The 11,796-nt window shown below is 43.8% G+C and overlaps 1 protein-coding gene across 2 annotated transcripts in view; it reads right to left on the bottom strand.

The window, feature by feature from the left end:
* DENND11 (DENN domain containing 11) overlaps nt 1-10,399 on the bottom strand; it is a 28,474-nt gene extending 18,075 nt beyond the window's left edge. For both annotated transcript variants that reach the window (XM_040471771.1, XM_040471773.1), the window contains exons 1-2: nt 10,275-10,399; nt 8,898-9,056 (exon numbers count right to left, since the gene is read on the bottom strand). In XM_040471771.1, coding sequence (XP_040327705.1) covers nt 8,898-9,056; nt 10,275-10,369 — 254 coding nt within the window. In that variant the 5' untranslated portion in view covers nt 10,370-10,399. The remainder of the gene's footprint in view (nt 1-8,897; nt 9,057-10,274) is intronic.
* Nucleotides 10,400-11,796: the final 1,397 nt, after the last annotated feature.

Below are 11,796 nucleotides of genomic sequence, written 5' to 3'. Positions count from 1 at the left end.
GAAGGAAGGAAGGAAGGAAGGAAGGAAGGAAGGAAGGAAGGAAGGAAGGACGGACTCAGAATCTCTTATTTTCCCACCCACCTGCTCGGGCCCACAGAGACTGGGCTGTGGGGAACCCTGTCAACCGACCGCAAGACCGAGAAGGCCTCAGTGAAGCCCTGGGCCATTTGGACAATGGAGAATCCTGCCTTCGAGTCAAGCGCAGGAGTGCTGTGGGCGCTATGTTTGATAGGGGTGTTATGGGTCCAACTGTCCCCCTCCAACCCCACCAGAAACAAGATCAGCTGGAGTCCTAACTCCCAGTACCTAAGAATGTGACCCTCTCTGGAGACAAGAGTCTTTACAGAGTCAAGTTGAAGTGAAGTAATTGTGGTGGGTCCCAAGCCAATATGACTGCTGATCTTACCAAAAGGAAGAAGTTTGGACACGGTTGACATACACAAGGAGAACGCCACATGAAGATAAAGGCAGACATCGGGAGAGACGCATCTAGAAGCCCAGGAAGACCAAAGATCACCAGCAAACCACCAGAAGCTAGGAGAGAGGCAAGGAGCAGATTCTCCCTCATGGCCCCAGAAGGAATCGACCCTGAGGACACCTGACCTCAGACTGCCGGCCTCCAGAGCTGTGGGAGGGTTTCTCTTGTTCTCAGTCCCCTAGATTTGGGTTCTTTGCTACGACCACCTTAGGAAACAAATATAGGGAGGAATAAAAGGCAGTAAAGCCGTTTTAGTCTTATCTTCTTGGCGCCCTACAATCTCCATCATACTGTGGTGAGAGAGACTCAGCATACAAACTATGGTTGGCCCCCGGAGCAACAATGACTAAAACAGGGAACCCCCCACCACCCCAGTCCATCGTTGTTGGCCTCCTCCAAGCTCAGACCTCAGACCTCCTCAAACCGCTCAGAGTCAGGATCTTCCTACTCCAACCGGGAGCCAGCTGCCCTCAAACGGTCTCTCCTCCAGAATGACTTCCAGCTCCTGATGCCAAGGTGCCACCCAGCTGTCACTCTGCACTGGGTGATCTCCGGGAAGTTACTACTATTTTTAAAATCCGCTGTTTGCCCCCTCTCCCTCGAAGAGAGGTACTAGTGCCAACTCAATACTATTTTGAGGGCTAAATGAAACAAAGCAGGAAGAGAGCCTCATATGCCTTGTGCCACATTTCAGTCATTCACAAACATTAGGTTCCTTCCTCCCCAGCGACCCGGCAGCATCTAGGCAGGTGCACAGTGAGGGCTCAAAACACTGGGTAAATGAGGCAAATTCAGACCCAGCCCTGGAAGAGATCTACAGGCAAATTCACCTTTTAAGAAGAAAAAAAAAATCAACATCAAGTAGGGGTGCCTGGGTGGCTCAGTTTGGTTAAGCATCCGACATCATAATCTCGCTGTTCATGAGTTCAAGCCCCACACTGGGCTCTGTGCTCACAGCTCAGGGCTTGGAGCCAGCTTCAGATTCTGTGTCTCCCACTCTCTTTGCCTCTTCCCCTCCTTCCCTCTCTCTCTCAAAAAAATAAACATTAAAAAAATCAACTACATTTAAAAAAATTATTACAGGGGCTCCTGGGTGGTTCAGTCTGTCGAGCATACGACTCCTGATTTTGGCTCAATCACGATCCCAGGGTTGTGGGATCAAGCCCTGCACTGGACTCCATGCTGAGCTTGGAGCCTGCTCAGGATTCTCTCTGCCCCTCCCCTACTCTCTCTAAAATTAAATACACACACACACACACACACACACACACACACACACACACTACTAAGGTAAGTTCCTCTTAGAGTGGAGGCTAATTTGGGGGTTCCTATACCTTGTTTTAAGCTCTGCACAAGAAGGAAGTCATGTGATATAACAATAAATGACCATGAGGAGTGGGTGCCTATAATCCTTTTTTCACTCCTACTCATGTGCTTGATGGGAACCCTGTGGTGGCTAAATTGTGTTTAATTCTAAGAAGATGGCAGATTCCAGATACTCTTCAAGGACATGTGTCAAACTGATGAAAATTTGCTTAATACAAAATAACTCAAAAATGATTAAGTTCAAAAGTGTTTTCACTGGGACGTAATTTCCCTGAAAGAACAATGAGAATCAGTTTACTGTATTCTCAGTACTCTGTTTTCTGCACTAAAGGGGGCTGGGGGTAACTGCTATGATAATTTTTCATTTTCTAGGTTCTTGGTTTGCTGCTCAGTGTCTTTTCTGTTTGACTGCCTTGAATGCTATATTTGAACCGAGTTTCTAAAGAAAAAGCTCACTAAGCTAGAGTCCCTTGACAAAAAGCTAAGTTTCAGGACCCTGTCCTCTGACAGCCTAAGATATCACTGACTGATGGAACGGAACAAGGCACTAATATGGAAGACAGAATACGAGGACGGATGGGAATATAAATTGGCAGTTCTGGATAAATGTTAAACAAGTGTTGTATGAAAGCGTCAAAATTTGAACACACTGGAGATTTTGCAATAAACAACACTGATTATCAAGCCTCAGTATCAAGATAACCCCAAAGGTACTGTAGCAAGGTTGAGAGCTGGAAGGGATGGTGAGCTTCAAAGACATGCAAGGGGTGAGTTTCTGGGTGATCTTGCCTCTCAGGACGCATAGTACCACACTGAAAGGCAGGCCAAGTCATCTAGGGAAAGTGTCCAAAACATAGGACATTGTAAAAACTAGAGAATGACAGCAGAATAGACACTACTGATCTGAAGCCTCAGGCTTCTAGGCTAAGTCGAGGGCTCCCCTGCAGGACCAGAGACGCTGGGGTTCTCCTTAAGCCCAAGCCCCTTCACGGACATAAGCTCATGTGACCACAAAGATGCCCACTGCAGCTAATCCTGGCTTCCCCTACATACCCAGCAATGAAGTGGCCAGCGTCAGAGTCCGAGATGCCTCTGCGGGATAGGTACCCTTCCTCACTCTGGTGTATTCACTGCTGGTCTGACCCAGTCTGGCTTCTGGCTTTGCAAGTACAGAAAAATAGGCTTTTTTTTTTTTTTTCTTTTTGTGTGGGTATAGAATGGTACTAGCCTTCTGAGGGGTCACTTGCAAACTGTATCAAATTGTACACTGCATATACTGTCTAACCCAGCGATTCCATTTCTGGGAAGGTGACTTAAACAACCATATCTGGATATGAACGATCATTTACCTATAATGCTGCTCATGTTTACAGTGGCAAAAAATAAGAAACAATTCAAAAGCCTAATAACAGGGATATAGTTAAATAAACCATGATACGTCTACATACTGAGAGGCTTTGAAATCACCATGATGTTGAGAACTATTATGAGCGACATTCACAGAAAGGTTAACGTATGAAGTTAGAAATTTTAGATGCTGAATGACTTTGATATATATATTTTTAAATTGTGTATGTATATATTTATACAGGGAAAAGACCAGAAGGCTATGTTCACAGCAGATAGGGCTGGCTAGTGGGATCATGGTTGGGTTGGGTTTTTTTTTTTGAGTTTTATCTATTTTTCAGTCTTCTACAATAAGTATGTGATAATTTTATGTTTAGTCCTTTTAAACTTTTCATTATGGAAAAATTTAAACTTCTACAAAAAGTAGAAAAAAGAATAATAAGCCCCATTATCCAACATTTAGCTTCAACAATGATCAATATTTTAACAGTATGGTTACATCTACACCATATCCCTGCCCCCACACCACTTTTTCCTCTAATGCTTTAAAGAAAATCCCTTATCATAATATTTTACCCATAAACACTTTGGTGTGCATCTCTAATTGATAAAGTGTATTTAAAACAGAGCTTAAACACCATGCCATTATCTTGCCTAACAAAATCAGTAACAAAGCCCGAATGCAAAATAATAGCCAGTCCACATTCAAATTATACCAACTGTCCCCAAAATATTTTACAGTTGGTTGTTTGAATCATGATCGAAGGAGGGTCCAGAGATAACAGAGATAACTAACGTGTTTATAAGCCTGTTTTACGCTAGAACGCTCCCCTTTTTCTAATTTAGTTTTTAAATTATAAGACAGTTCTCCAGTATCTTCTGCTTAATAAGAACTAGTCACAGAAAGGACTAGCTAGAGAGATACTGAAGCCCAGGTCTATGGAGGAAATCTAATAAATAAGTTTGGGTACAAGAAGTAAGAATGGACAGAAAACACAGATTCGGTGTTTTCAGAAACCAAGTCTAGTTAATTTAGACTAACAGCCCCGTGCCCGGACCTGCACCTGCCTCACATGCTCCTCTCCCCCTCACACTGTCACGCAAGTCCCTCCCTCTCATGTCACCTCAAGCCCTCTGTAATCAGCAAGCTGGAAAACCTTCCTAGCTGTGACTCAAAATCTAGAAGCCATGAAAAGATTAATGAATTCAATCAAGAAAGATATCTGCATGACAAAAGGTAATGCTAAAAGATGAATGACAAAGTGGAAAAATAATTTATAGTGCAAAGAACAAATGCCCCTACTATACAAAGATCTCCTGGAAATTAATAAGGTCAACAACCGAAAAAAACAAAAAACAGGACTGAGCAAAGGCTAGAAATGGTTCACAGAAGAGGGGAAACAAGTGACTCAAATAAATATAAAGGTGCTCAATCTCATTCCTAAGAAAAATGCAAATTAAAACCATGCTCATGCATGGTGTTTTACCCTACAGAATGCCAAAAACCTCAAAGTTTTATTTTTGTGTTGGCAATGTTGTGAGGAAACTGCATTCTCCTGGATTACTGCTGGGTGGGCAAAATTGTACAACCTTTATGGAAAACAACTGGACAGAATCTATTAAAATTACAAATACCTCTACCCCTTGAGCCACCAATTTCATTTCTGGAAATTTACTGTACACATATTCTGTTCATATGTGAAATGATATTTGCACATAGGTATTCAGTGCAGCATTATTTGTAATAACAAAAGAGTGGAAATGACCAAATGTCCATCAATAAGAGACTTGATAAAGCATGGTTCTTCTAGACAAGGCATATAATACAATGGTGAGAAACGATAAACTTTCTGTACTGATATCTCCTTGGATATATTGTTCGTTGAAAAAGGTAAGGTGTAAAACAACATGTACAACCTGATACTTTTTGCATGAAAAGGAGGGGAAAAAAGAACATATATTTGTATTTGTGCACACACACACATTTTGGAGAGATAGAAGAGAAATTAACAGTAATTACTGGGATTATTGGATGAATATTGGAACTGGGATAAGACTTTTCGTTTTATGCCAGTAGTAGAGACTGCCACTCTCTTCTTCCCTGAATAATAGAACTTTCTGATTGTAGCGCATTACAGAGTCACCTAGTCAAGGACCACATTTCCCAGACTTTCTTGCTGTTAGGTGTGGCTAGGAATGAACTGGCCAATGGCACGTAAGCAGAAGTGATGTGTTTAAATGGGGGATTCCTGAGTTCTTCCTCTTCTTGGAGGCTTGACCATGACCTGGTAATGGTGAGTCCTCTTCTATCATGCAGATGAGGACAATACTCTAGGAGACAGCAGCATAGGACACAGAAAGACTTGGGTCCCAGGATGACCCAGCGGAACAGAGCCATCTAGTACACGGGACTGCCTCTCCCCCTCCAGGACTGCTGTGCTAGAAAAGCTATCTCCTTTGAGTCACTAGATTTTGTGTCTCTTTGTTGTAGCAACGTAGCCTGTGCTCTAGCTAAAGCGGAAAGTGGTGCCCAGAAATGAGTTGCTGCACTATCAGACAAGACACTGTGGCATTTGAATTCGCAGCTGGCATGGGAAGGTGGTAAGGAAGTAGGTGTTGTAGACTAGAAAGCTGGTAACCCTTGTCCCCCTGTAGCAAAAACCTGCTAGAACTTCAGTAACTTGGACAGGCCCCGTGTCATGTGAACTTGTACCTCCAGGGGAAGCACTTAGAAATCAAACATTGATCGCTTCTCATTTGCCGTGAGCTGCTACAAGAGTGAGATGAAGACAGGCAAGAACTGGCCACTTTGCAGGCCAAAATGGGAAGAAATATGGCCTAAGGGACAGGGTGTTCTGAGTTCTGCAATATAGGTTAGTTGAGGCTCCAACTCTTTGAGATCCCATGGGACTAGAAAAGCCAACCGCTTTTGTACCCCGAAACCAGGAGAGAAGAATTTCCTTCAAAGCTTTTATGAAACTCTCCAGTGAAGAGTAGAGTCATGGGAGACAGACCCATTTGCAAAGATCAGATTTAGGGTACGGCCTCAAGGTAGCATCATATTTTACTTTATATATATATGTGTGTGTGTGTGTGTGTGTGTATGTGTGTATATATATAATATATATAAATGAACATATATGTATATGTACATAAATATATATGTATATGTATATAAATATATATGTATATAAATATATATATACAAATATATATATATATATATGTATGTATTTATGTATGTATTTATGGTAGTTGCCATTTAAATGAGAAAAAGATGGATAGGCCAAGAACAGACAACAGTAACCAGTCTACAGTCCACTAAAAACTAAGACCCAAAAGAATCTTTCGCAACAGATACTTTAACTTGGGACTGACTAGAAGCAAACAGACCAGAAGCCTATTCGGTTTTTGAGGGATCTGTACTGTCATGTGGCTGGCCTATAAAAGCCTGTGACTGCTCCACCCTTAAAGAAACCACTACACCCACCAACCTACACCAGCAAGAAATGTGCTCTCTAGGTGTGCAGCCTCAGGGAGATCATGTTCCCCCATGCCTGCTTCAGAAGTGGTTGTGGTGGAAAATGGGTACAAAATCTCCTAGAAGGCAAAGCCAGGAGCCACGGAGGAAAACGGGCAAGGGGATTCTCAATAACAGAACCACGGTTTCACCAGTGAACTTACTACTCCACCAGGACAAGGAGGCTTTGCAGCCCCTGCAGCAGAATTTCATGAGCATGATGGACTAATGGCTACTTGTATTTCTTATCCTTCCTTTTTCCAAATAGGAGCTTGTACTGGGGTTCCCACTTCACCTTCGATGTTGCATTTAGGAAGTGCAGAGTGAATGAACTTGTCTGTTCTTCTGCAGGTTTTCAGGATATGAAGAACCATGGGCTGATCTATCGAAAAGGACTGCCTCATATCACCCAGAAATCCTGGACCGTAGACTAGAAGCATCAACTCAATGAGCCTCTCTGAGGTCTCCCTCAGAGAGGGAGGGTGGGAGGAATATTCTCTCCATGTGGGAAGAAGAGTGCACATGGATATCAGGATCGCAAGAGGGGCACACTGAAACAGGGGCTGTTGATTTTGCCCCCAGATCCTTCTGTCCCTTTTTTCCTGTTTGCAACACAACCACCAGATTTTTAACTGGTCACAGGGTCACCTAGCTAGAGACTACCTCTCCCAATCTGCCTTGCTGTTAGGTGTCTCCTTGTGTTGGAGAACTTGACAATGGTATGTAACAAGTGATGTATGCAGCTTCTGGGGCTTTCCCTCTTCCCTAGGGGCTAGATGCAGACAGTAGAGGTGAGCAGCTCAGAACACTGGAGAAGGACATCTTAGAATACAAAAATCACTCTTAGGATATTGTAGAATCATAAGAGAGAAGTGGTCTGGGTCCCTAAACTGCTGTATAGAACAGCAGGCTACCCACCTGGACCACCGGCCCACCTCTAGACTATTACATCAGAAAGAATCTTCTGTCTTATTTCAATCATTGTATTTTGGGGCCTGTTACTGCCATGTAGCAGGATGCTAATAGAATACCTCCTTATCACTTTTAACTTTTGAACCATGAGAAAATACTGTCTACTTGGGAAAATTAATTTTGTCAAAAGGAGTAATTTTTTCAAAGTGTCAGGATCCCAATCAAAAAAATGTTTAACTCCATCATACTACTTCTGGGGCACAAAACTGAGGAAATACTTCAAATACAGAAAAAGAGATCTGTGTGAGGTGTTTACCACAGCTCCAAAATGTAGAGGAGCAATAAAAAAAAAACAACAACACACTAAGTGCTCAACCACAGTGAATAATAAATATTTTATCTATTTTTTTAAGTTTAATTTTTTTGAGAGAGAGAGACAGAGAGAGCGAGTGAGCACAGGTCACACTGTCAGCACAGATCCTGACGCGGGGCTCGAACTCACGAACCGTGAGATCATGACCTGAGCCGAAGTCAGGACTCAGACAACCATAGTGAATAATGAAGACAACTTAATGAAGACAGCTGAAGAACAGCTCTAGCATTACAGAATTATTAAAATAATCATCAAAATGATAAAATGATACATACGGAGGACAATGCAGAGAAAACATATGCCTAACCAGTGCATAAAGAAAAAAAGAGTTTAGAGTCTATTTGCCTACCTGGGGTGATGGAGGTAATTGCTGTGGCTTAGGGTAAACAAAGATCACGTATTTTTAAAAAATTTTTTTTTCAATGTTTATTTATTTTTGGGACAGAGAGAGACAGAGCATGAACGGGCGAGGGGCAGAGAGAGAGGGAGACACAGAATCGGAAACAGGCTCCAGGCTCCGAGCCATCAGCCCAGAGCCTGACGCGGGGCTCGAACTCACGGACCGCGAGATCGTGACCTGGCTGAAGTCGGACGCTTAACCGACTGCGCCACCCAGGCGCCCCAAAGATCACATATTTATTAACAGATTATGTCATTCAACAAAACTGAGGACAGTATTGACACAGACCGAAGGCAAATCCGCCCCAGCATGAAGAGTCTTTAGGCCATGAGTTGGGTTGACAGAGAAAAGACCACCACCTGAGGTATGAAATGTGGCCATGGATGTTCGAGCAAGGGCATCTGCTGTTCTGACACACAACCTATGTCTCTGAGGGCTCATCACTCACACACACACACACACACACACACACACACACACACACACACACCTGGCTGGCAGATTCCCATGGCCACCCTGCACATGTATGCGAGCCACATACCGAACCTGGTTCTCCAAGAAGTGCATGTACCGGTAAAGCAGGGTGTAGGACGGAGACAGGATACCCACAGACTTCATACGTGCACCACGCTCCAGCTCACTTTCCACAGGCATGTTGGCGAAGCAGGCCAGTCCGAAGAAGGGTCCCTTTCGGAAATAGCTAAAACGGAACAAATGCGTCGTGGGGCTCAAAATCAGAGAAGAGAAATTTTGTTTGGCTTCGGTTTTTGTTTTGTTTAAAAAAATTTTTTTTTAATGTTTATTTTTTTATTTTTGAGAGACAGAGACAGAGTATGTGAGCAAGGGGAAGGGCAGACAGAGAGGGAGACATAGAATCCAAAGCCGGCTGCAGGCTCTGAGCTGTGAGCACAGAGCCCGATGTGGGGCTCGAAGTCACAGACCGCGAGATCGTGACTTGAGCTGAAGTCGGACACTTAACCGACTGAGCCACCCAGGTGCCCCTGGCTTCGGTTTTTAATGTGAGATGCAGCCCCAAGGAAGACAGAGAGCTGTGTCCAGGGGTCTGCATGACAAAGCTCTCAGTCTGAAGACCAATGTTTTAGAACCAAAGGGGAATGTCAGTCCAGGCCACTCAACCCCACAGAGGAGACAACCCAGGTATGAAGAGATTACCCAACTCACCAAGGGTCACCCAGCAGGAGCTAGGACTTGACCTCTGGCAAGTCTGCTGCTGCACTGCCCATGACCATGGACAGATTCCTTCGCTCCTGCATAACTACTGATGCCGTAAGGAACCAAAACAAAGATTCATCTTCAGGCCCCTCTGGAAGGGCGCTCTGTTTTAGTAGCATAAGCCACATCGATTCTTTCCTCACTTCCTGAGTCTCTGATATTTTTAACAGGGCGGATGACCACAGCTGTCACTTTATCTCCTCCCCCTTTCTTACACTTCTGTCATGGTTTCAGCCCAGTGAGAAGATTAAAGCTACTCTGGTTACCCTCGTGTTCTATTCGTTTGCTCCTCACACGAATCTTAATTACACAGGACTATAACTTGGCCTTACTGAAAGCTGGACTTTCAAGTTTTAGCCCACAAATGGCTTAAGTTAACCCAAACTGTACTGAAAGTCCATTCTTTCAACAAAGCCAAACCTCAGGTAAGACCTAGCGTTTTCTTAAAAGGGAGAGAGAACCTCTGATAGCTCTTAACTTTTGGGGTCATGAAACCCATTGGGAACCTAATGAAAGCTGGGGGCCTTCTTGCTGGAAAACTGAAATAAACACAAATCTATCTATATATATTTTCAGGGCATTTCTACACACCTTTGGAAGACCCCCTGATGAGAGCCCTTACGCTGTGGGGAAAGTCTGTGAGAAGAGAGAAATGGTACAGGGATTTACATTCTGAAATACTTACATGAAGTCAGACTGAATTTTATGGGACCCACTGGCCATAGACTTGAACTCAACACCTTCAAGGTCAATATCTTGAGGTAAGCACCATTCCACCATGTTCCCTGTGGGAAAGGGAGGTGACAAGTTAAAAGAAACAAAGTCATTCAAAGAAAAGGACGTAGTACAAGGGCTGAGGGCATACGGCTGCCCAATGCACGCACTGCTGGCTCAGCCACCAAGACGCTTAAGTGGGTCATCTCATCCACCACCCACACGCTGGCAGAGTTTCCCACTTACTCCAGAGGGCCACGAGACAGGCCTTAAAGGAGCCTTGCCCTCTGCCGAGAGAGGAGCTCATTCTTTCTAGTGACGATATGGTCTTTGGTGCTCCATTCTGCATAGCTACTTTCAAGCGTCCTTCCTTTCATGGCTTTACTTCCGAGGGCATGATTCTTACCCCCGTCTCCTTTCCCTAACCCCCTGAGATCTTGTTCCAACTTCTCCTTCTACAGCTACTGATGGCTCTGACAACCCTGAACTCTTTTTAATTCACGTTGTCATTGACCTCTTTGTGGAATTTGAGAATTCCTCAAAAGTGTATTCCTCTTTTGCCTTGATTCCCATGACAAAATACTATTTTGGTTTTTTCCCTACTTCTCTGTCTAGGTAGCTCTGCTTCCTTCCCAAAGTCTTTCTCTTCTCTCCCTAGGTGAGGCCCATATCCAAGGCTTAGCCTTCAGTTCTTTGCTTCCAGAACCTCGGGGCTCATTCACTCATCATCAGTTACTGACTTTTTACCGAGCTGGACGCTGGAGCTACAAAGTCAAATAAGACATAGTCCCTGACTGCAAAGAGATTAGAATCCAGAGATAAACAAGGAGACCACAGATTACAGTTCCAGGGGATAAACGCTATGAGAGACGAGAATGTGAGCAGTGATGAGCATCTATCAGATTGAGGGAATCGGAGATGTGCACAATAGCACTGTTACCCAGAACACGGACAGAACACATACTGACAGAACACTATGGAATATTCCCTACTGTTTTCTTGTGTGTTCAAAATTTTTCAAAATAACAGTATCAAGCTATGCGTGAGTTTATTTTATTTTTTCTAACAGCTTGAGATACAATTCGCACACCGTGCCATCTACTCACTTACGGCAAACAATTCAACGGCTTTTAGTATGGTCAGCTGTGCAACCAACTACCACATTTTTAACGTTCTCCCATTTTTACATCCGAGGAAACAAAGAGACAAATAGAGCACTTGCTCAGAGTCACCCCTAACCAGCTGAGCTAGTGTGCTTCAGGGGCTGCCAGGAACTAGGGTTCCGGGGGCACCTGAAGGGTTCAGTGGGTTAAGTGTCTGACTTTGGCTCAGGTCATTATCTCATGGTTCTTGAGTTCAAGCCCTGCATTGGACTGTATGCTGATAGCAAAGAGCCTGCTTCCGATCCTCTGTCCCCCAACCTCTCTGCCCCTCCCCTGCTCATTCTCTCTCTCTCTCTCTCTCTCTCAAAATAAATAAATAAACTTAAAAAA

Source organism: Herpailurus yagouaroundi, unplaced genomic scaffold, assembly GCF_014898765.1.
Source record: "Herpailurus yagouaroundi ecotype Mexico unplaced genomic scaffold, PumYag 100, whole genome shotgun sequence".
NCBI lineage: Eukaryota > Metazoa > Chordata > Mammalia > Carnivora > Felidae > Herpailurus > Herpailurus yagouaroundi.
Note: the sequence above shows the minus strand (reverse complement) of the source record. Positions and strands in the feature narration are given on the sequence as shown.